The sequence below is a fragment of the Juglans regia genome, chromosome 6 (genome assembly GCF_001411555.2).
Source record: "Juglans regia cultivar Chandler chromosome 6, Walnut 2.0, whole genome shotgun sequence".
Classification (NCBI taxonomy): domain Eukaryota; kingdom Viridiplantae; phylum Streptophyta; class Magnoliopsida; order Fagales; family Juglandaceae; genus Juglans; species Juglans regia.
In genome coordinates this window covers 21158754-21167136 of record NC_049906.1, presented here as the reverse complement: position 1 = coordinate 21167136, position 8383 = coordinate 21158754, and the positions used below count along the sequence as shown (strand labels likewise).

The following is an 8383-nucleotide window of genomic DNA, read 5'->3' as shown; positions in this document are numbered from 1 at the left end:
CATAGGCTATACTTTTTTTTTTAAAAGGAACTGTGCAAAATTTACCTATTCTAAAAGTGGATTTAGTATACTCAAATATAAAAGCAAACTTTTGTGAAAATGGTATTTAGCAAGTGGGCTTGGACATCTCTGCCGATCATGTTGCCAATTTTTTAGCCCAAATGTTACACTAGTCGTTGAGCCTTGCAAACTTGGACCCTAACCCGTTCAGTTTACTGGGCAGAGGGTTTTGATCATCTGAACTCCGTAGGGTATAAAGACACTTTTTGGAACCAAAAAACCTTTTCAATTTCAGTTGAACACCAAAAACCAAAACCCTAGAAGCTTCTCTCCTTGGGAAATCTCTAGGCCCCGGCTCTTTAGACTCGATGGATCCTCAACCTGAACCGGTCAGCTACATCTGTGGAGGTGTTTCAAATCTTCCTTTTCTTTCTAGTTTCCGGGAAAGCTCAGGAAAAGTTATAAAAAACATAGTGCTGCCTATCTGGCATTAGTTTTTTTTTTTTTTGAATCTTAATTTTATTGGCAACGAGCTAGCAAAGCAGATACTTATAAACGATTGCTTTTTAGGATTTCTTGTTGATTGAAGTTATTCATTTAAGCTTTTTCAAGCTTCTAAATGATTGTGATGGTTATTTGGTGTAGACTGTGGTATGGAGAACACACTGAAGCCAGGTGATGTGATACAATGCCGAGAGTGTGGTTACCGTATCTTGTACAAGAAACGAACCCGCCGCAGTAAGCTACTTTTATTTTTCAAATGCTTCAAAGTTTCTAATTATCTTCTTGTTTGGGTATGAAATATGTGGCTGTAAGCACTCTCAGGAGAAACAAAAGGGGTTGAGAAACAGAGGTTTATCATGATTCTTAACTATAGGTTTATCATGATTCTTAACCTTCCCGACTGTAAGTTTTGCCACTTCAACTTTACCATACTCTAGATGTGGCCAAAGGTTCAGGATTCTTAGGGCTTGATTGTGGAGTGAGATGAGAATTTTGTGAATAGTAGTAAGATAATTTGTGAATAGTAGTTAGATAGTTTGAGTTGAGTATTTTTTGGGTTTTAGGAAATGAGAGAGAAAAAGTTGAATAGAAATCAAAGTTTTGAATACCGTTCCAGACGTCGTACTAGTCAAAGTACTGGAACGAAATATTTTAGTAACGGTACCATTTCGAGATAGTCGATATATTAATAAATTATATATAAATATATATAAATTATAAATAGTCTAGTCTGAATTGGAGGTAAAAAAATGAGCTTGTAGTTTGAAAAAAAAAAAAAATTAAAGGCCAAAATACATGCTGGTACATGCTAAAATATAGGGCGGTACCATCCGGTATTTGGGCCGGTACGAAATATATGCAATACCTGTACCGGACCAGTGGAAGGTACGTCATATTTTGGCCGTACCGGCCGGTACGGTATTTAATACAGTGATATAAATTATTATAAAGTTAAAATATTGCTAGAATATAATTTTATAATATTATTTTGTTTAAGGATTTGAAAAAGTTGAATTGTTTTTTATTTTTTGTTTGAAAGTTTGAAAAAGTTGTAATGATTAGTTTGAAAATATTTATATTTGAATTATGTTTCAGAAGGAGATGGGATGAGATGAGATGAGATGATATGATAATTTTGGGACAAGATCTATTTTCAAACAAATCCGGGGAGGTTTGGATTGTGAGGTGGGATGAGTTGAGTTGAGATGAAAGTTGAATAAAATATTGAACCCTTAGGGGTTGGCTCAAGTGGTAGATGCCTTGGGCTTGGGGTTATGCTCCCTAGGTCTAAAGTTCAAATCCCATTGAGTGCAAACAATCTCTAGAGGCCATCAGATGGAGAGATTTTTCCCTTGAATTACCCAATGCGCACTTGTGGGAAATTCCTTGTTGAGGGCCTATTTGCTCCCAATATTAGTCGGGCAGCTGTTCCTGGGCACCTGGTGCCAATATAAAAAAAGTTGAATAAAATATTATTAGAATACTATTTTTTAATATTATTATTGTTTTGTGATTTGAAAAAGTTGAATTGTTTATTATATTTTGTATAAGAATTTTGGAAAGTTGTCATGATTAGATGAGACAAGATGAGTTAAAAGACTTTTTGTATCCAAACCTCCCCTGATAGTACGACTGTACAATAAATTTTCCCTTCTTGGATGGTGACTGCATCATCTTGTCCACTCCTCTAGTCACTCTACAACTTGTATACAAGATTGAAGAAATTTGTAAATGTGTCAATTTCCTAATCTTGGAAGCTCTAAGGAAAATAATATTCCACTGGGGAGAGCCACTAGAGATATCCATAGGGTCTGCTACTGTTGCTATCTTTCTTTGTGTGATGTTGTATGGCATTAGGTAGGTTTCTTTGAGGATTCGATCTCCACACCATAAGTCATTCCATAATTTAATTCTAAAGCCATCCCAAACTCCAAGCTGTGTTATTTGATGGAGATTGGTCCAACCTCTTCTTATGTGTTTCCAAAGCCCCACCCCATGTCCACTCACCTCATTCGAGCACCATCCTCCCCACAATCCACCATATTTTAAATCAATGATCACCCTCCACAAAGCTCCTCTCTCTTCATGATATCTCCATAACCATTTACCAAATAAAGCCTTGTTGAAAACCAACGAATTCCAAATTACCAACCCACCTTCACGTATTGGGGTACAAACTGTAGCCCAATTCACTAAATGAAATTTAATTTCTTCGTCTATTCCCCCCTTAGGAAATCTCTTTGCAATTTCTCTAATCGGTGAGCCACCTTACTTGGTATTGGAAATAAAGATAGGAAGTAAGTAGGCAGGTTGGATAAAGTACTTCTGATCAACGTAACTCTGCCATCTTTGGACAAATAAAGTCTCTTTCAACCCGCTAGTTTACACTCCATTTTTCCAACACCCCATCCCAAATAGACTGTGACTTATAGGTGGCACCCAATGGAAAATTGAGATACTTCATTGGTAGAGTGAAGACTTTGCACCCTATAATATTGGCCAAACTCAAAACACTTGGAACATTTCTAACCGGAACTAACTTTGACTTAGTAAGATTCACTTTCAAGCCTGATATTGCTTCAAATCATGGTAAAAGGGTCCACAAAGCTTGAATGTGGCTACAACTAGCCACAGAATACAAGATTGTCATCTGCAAATAGGGGGTTGGTCATCTCAAGTGTGCCAATTCGTGCATCCCCCTTTCACGAGACTTGCTATCATTTTACTAAAAGCTTCCATTATGAAAACAAATAGTAATGGAGATAAGAGATCACCTTGCCTCACACCCCTTGAGTTGCTGAAGAAACCAAAATAGAGAAACATACGATGGAGATGCAAAATTTGATCCAAGAACACCATCTTGCTCCAAGTCCTCACCTCTCAAGCATGTGTAACAAAAAATTCTAGTTTACATGATTATAGGCCTTCTCCATGTCAAGTTTGCATAATAATCTTGGTTCACCCGACTTGATGTGACTCTCCAAACATTCATTGGCCATGAGCACCGAGTCAAGGATTTGTTAACCTCTTATGAATGCGCTGAGGCTTGGATATGATTTTCTCCAATACCGTACTCAATCTATTAACCAATACATTCGAAAGGATTTTGTAAATAGTGCTCACCAAGCTAATTGGATGTAAGTCCTTAATCTCCATCACCCCTGGCTTCTTTGGGATAAGAGCAATGAAGTTAGCATTTAGGCTTTTTTTCAAACATACATTGTTCATGAAACTCATGGAAGAAGCTCATGATGTCATCTTTAACTACCTCACAACATGCCTTAAAGAAGACCATAGTGAATCCATCCGGAGTTGGAGCTTTGTCACTTGCTATACTTCTCAACACCTTGTGAATCTTCACCTCCTCAAATGGCCGCTCTAGCCAACTTGCTTCTTGCTGGTCAATCGACTAAAAACTAGGTTATCCAGACATGGTCTCCAAGAGAATTTGTTAGGGACCTCGGTCAAGTCCCTAAACACTATGATTTCCACTCCAATGGTAGCCTTGTGATGACCGAATCTTTGTTCCTCTTTTGCTTGGTTCTTGATCAATGGTGGTCAAGATGACCACTTTGATATGGTGAGGTTAGGTGTTTAGGCTAGGATGGATGTATGGAAGGGTGAACTAGGTCAAGGAAGTGTATGGGCTACAATGGAGTAAGGGGCGCATGGCACTAGTGGGGGCTAGGGTTGGCGCCACTTGGACTTGGGGTTTGGAAAGGTTGATGGATGGCTAGGGTTTGCAATTAGGGTTTAGGGGTTTGTACGGCTAGGTTGGGTCGAGTATGGCTAGTGAGAGTTTTTAGGAAAGTTGGAAGTCAAAGATGATGTGTATGGTCGGCTATAGGAGTAAGAAGAAACAATTAGGGCTCCTAAATTATAGGAACACTAATTATGGAAAGTATGTTGGGCGGCTAGGGCAAATCCAACAAGGCAAGTGATTGCCGAAATTGGATTTGAAGATGACAAGGGTCTTGTGTTCGGCTAGGGCAAAATATGATGAGGCAAACAATTTATGGAAAGTTGACAAACACAAGTGTGGGTTGACTTCTAGGATTTAATGGATTGGAAGAGCAAAATTATGAAGAACACTAAGAATACAATGAAGAACACTCAAGAACAAAAGTATGAAACTTAAGAACTTGAATGAACAAATAACAATAAGGATAATCCAACACTTAATTCACGAATTGCAAAAGAATTGAATAAACCTCATATATTGATAAATACAGTTTGGATTCATGGATTGCACCAAGTTGCAAGAAAATAAGATAAGTGAATTACACCTATTCATGAATTGCAAGGTGTAATCCTCTCTTTGGGATTCACGAATTTTACCCAAAAATCTCAAGTGCAAAAACACCATTTATGATCTCTCAAACAATAGTTTTTCTTTTAGGAAATTTGCCAAAAGATTCTAAGGCAAGTGAATGAAGTCTAATTTTTAAGCAATACAATTTGGAAACCCCTACTGGGTCCATTGAAAATAAATAAATAAATCAAATTAAATAAATAAAATAAATAACATGATAATGGTCATGGACCAAGTCTAGCTGTGGCATGCATGGCCCATGATGGGCTAGGTTGGTGCATGGTGATCTTCGGGTTGATCCATGGTTAGGTGTTGTGGCATGGCTTGCTGATGGTGAGCCATGGTGGTGCGATGCATGGCTTAGGCTGGTGGCTTAGGCGCTGGTTGCATGGCCCAAGCTGGTGGCTCGTGTGTTGAGGTTGCAAGGCATGGGCTGGAGCCATGCGCTAGATGGCATGCCTGGTGGGCATGCCACTGACTTGCTCCGCAAGGCACGAGCTGGAGCCGTGCGCTGGATGACATGCTGTGAGGCATGCCACTAACCTTGCTGGTGTGCGGTAGTTGCCGGGCGCGTGCGCACGCACTGTGTGGGTTGGATGTGCTACGCATGGCCTTGCGGCACATGGGCGCGCGCAAGGCCAAGTGACCCATCAAGGTGCGCATGGGCCTACGCACTGGAATAAGCCAGCCTGTGCAACGCGCTGTTGCGTGCAATGCCGCGTGCATGGGCGCGTGGCGCAGTGTTGCGCGCATGGGCAGATGCTCACTAACCTCGCTGGCCCGCATGCTGGGCGTCCCGTGTGTGCCATCGCGTGGCCCAAGGCATGCATGCATGCTGGGCGCCCCGTGCGTATCATCCCACGAGCCAAGGCATGCTTGTGGGTTAGCCAAGGTGCATGTCCCCACCATGACTAGGGCATGTGCGACATCTCTAGAGGTAACTCGACGTGGGGGTCCAACAGAATTGCTCCAAACGTAGTTGTGTTTAAAAATTTTCTTCTCATGTAATGCCTTCTCCATCAGAAGGATCAAGTAAATCAGTAGCTTTTCACCAATGCCTCCAAGACTGAAAAGATGTGTGGAAGAAGTTCCGAGTTAGGATGTGAACACTGGAGAAAACTTAACTGAATTCACTTTGGAGGTTGCACAATGAACAGAAGCTCCTAGGAACCCGTTAGGAATTGGAAGATGTGATGTTGAAGTCTGAAATGAATATAAAACATAGGGTTAAATTTATGGTTTCGTGCCAGGAAACTGAAGTGAGAGTATTTGAAATTGTTGTTCCATGGGTTCAGTTCTATGGGTTGAGCACTTCTCTACTTGCTTGCTGAGATGACATTCACCTGTTTTATGCAAAACCTCAATACAAGAGATTGAGCACTTACCTACTTTGCTGAATTGATCCTGCTCTAGTTCATCGTATCCTATGTTATTCATCTTGTGTTGTATTCATTTTTATGATGTTGCTGGAATATATATTATTTTTTTATCTTAAACCATGTTGATCAAGACATTGAAGTAACATGACCCTTGTCGTTTGTAGTTGTTCAGTATGAGGCACGCTGAATCGAGGTGGCATGGGCATGCCGTTGCTTGTCAATTGTCATGGTCTTCGTGCAACTTGCAAATGTAGTGTTTGGTTTAGTTTATAGTTAAAAAAAAAAAAAATTGTTTAAGGCTAGTACTATACGCTCAATATAAACACCTGTTCTGTCCATGCAAGTGATCACATTAACGTAGGATGCTGCAAGTCTGTGTGTTGGCTCTGCTTCTGTTTCTATATTATGCAAACTCAAGGTAATGCCAGGGTGTCCTCCTACCATATGTATGCTTCAGACTATGTGAAACCCGAATGATATCTTGTATCACTGGTTTCGTAGTTAAATGGTGAGAATTTTTCTTTTTCTTTCGTTGTTTTAATTGAGTGCGACAATTCCAGGTTCTCTCTCTCTCCGATTTTTCCTTGTTTTGTACACCAGTGGGTCTTAAACCTCAAATTATATCGAAAAGAAAAATAATTTACACAACATGTTTTTACAACATTTTACACAATTATGTTTTAAATGAGGAATATTTTTATAAAACAACTTATAAAAATAATATTATTTTATAAAAATATTCTTATCTGAAAATATTATTGGGAAATATGTTGTAAAATGTGATGTGTTTATCATTATTCTTCAAATCACAGGATGGTGTAATGGACCCACTAAGGATGATTGTTGCTCTCCAAGAAGAAGAACAGAAGAATTTGAGAGGGAAAAAATGGTTCTAAATATTGTTCTTATTCCTTTTCTTTGATCATACAGTTCTTTTGTAGGCTTAGGCCGTGAGTACAACAGTAACTGTCAGCTAGTAGAAAGTCCGTACAAGTCAACCGTGCATTTTTATTCTATTATCTACGATTCTACTCAAATGTTATATGGTTGATATGCAACCGTTTTCCCTTTTAGAATAATTCTCTAATACACTGTCGTTTATATCACCATTCCTACAATACACAACATATCTCTTCCTATCAAAGTACCTTTCCCAAAAGACAAGGATAACGATCCCGTAAGGACCAATAAGGCTCTTAGGTTAGCATCTTCAATCGTTGCACCATGCCTGTGACACCTTTGTTAGACCTCTATGTCGAGTTAAATGCCGCACATGCCCTAATCATGATGGGGACATGCCCATTGGCTAGCCCACAAGCATGCATGTATACCTTGACCTGTGCAATGACACACACGAGGTGCCCAACATGCGAGCTAGCGAGGTTAGTGGGCGCCTGCCCATGCGCGTAGCATTGGGCGCGCGCTCAGATGTCGCAAGGCCCTGTGCGCGTTCAGATGCTGCAAGGCCATGCGCGCGCCCATGCATAGCGCAACACTGTCTGCGCCCAGGCCTCTAGCCTGGGCCATGCCACTCAGCAACACGCCCCAGCCCACCTGCAGCACATTAGCGAGGTTAGTGGCATGCCCTCACAGGCATGCCATCCAACGCACGGCTCTAGCCTGTGCCTTGCAGACAAGGCCAGTGGCATGCCCACCAGGCATGGCTCCAGCCCATGCCTTGCAGCCTCAACACCCAAGCCACCAGTTTGGGCCATGCAGAGCCAACGCCCAGGCCACCAGCCTGGGTCATGCAGCGCACACACATGGCTCACCATAAGCAAGCCATGCCGCACCACCTAGCCATAGACTAGCTCGAAGACCACCATGCACCATCCTAGCCCACCATGGGCTCATGCATGCCATGACCAAGCTTGATCCATGCCACTATCTTTTTATTTTATTTATTTATTTATTTTCAAGAGACCTATTGGGATTTTTCAACTTATATTGCTTATAAATAGGACATCATTCACTTGTGATAGGAACCAAGATGAGCCTAGTCTTAAAGATCATTTGCAACTTCCAGATGGGCCAAGAAGATTAACGAGACAATGCAAGGATTGATGCAATCCACTTGGGACGAGTTTAGCAAAAGCCCAACATTCAAGATGGGGCTTGAAGGATGAAGAACTAGTTTTGATTCATTTGATCAGCTATGGAAGAGGGCAACGACAAGACTTAAAAGCTT

At 40.8% G+C, this 8383-nt stretch overlaps 1 protein-coding gene across 1 annotated transcript; it reads left to right on the top strand.

Annotated features, from left to right (window-relative positions):
* Positions 1 to 316: 316 nt before the first annotated feature.
* On the top strand, positions 317 to 6430 carry LOC108995861 (DNA-directed RNA polymerases II, IV and V subunit 12). Its single transcript, XM_018971497.2, has 3 exons — positions 317 to 408; positions 646 to 738; positions 6360 to 6430. The coding sequence occupies exons 1-3, from the start codon at positions 369 to 371 to the stop codon at positions 6380 to 6382; spliced, it is 156 nt and encodes a 51-aa protein (XP_018827042.1). The 5' UTR covers positions 317 to 368; the 3' UTR covers positions 6383 to 6430.
* The last annotated feature ends 1953 nt before the right edge of the window (positions 6431 to 8383 follow it).

Excerpts from the sequence above, each read along its gene's own strand:
- LOC108995861 (XM_018971497.2), top strand. The coding sequence starts at position 369 with ATGGATCCTCAACCTGAACCGGTCAGCTACATCTGTGGAG. Across the intron at positions 409-645 it reads GGTCAGCTACATCTGTGGAG|ACTGTGGTATGGAGAACACA; the intron begins GTGTTTCAAATC and ends TATTTGGTGTAG. Across the intron at positions 739-6,359 it reads CAAGAAACGAACCCGCCGCA|TTGTTCAGTATGAGGCACGC; the intron begins GTAAGCTACTTT and ends TGTCGTTTGTAG.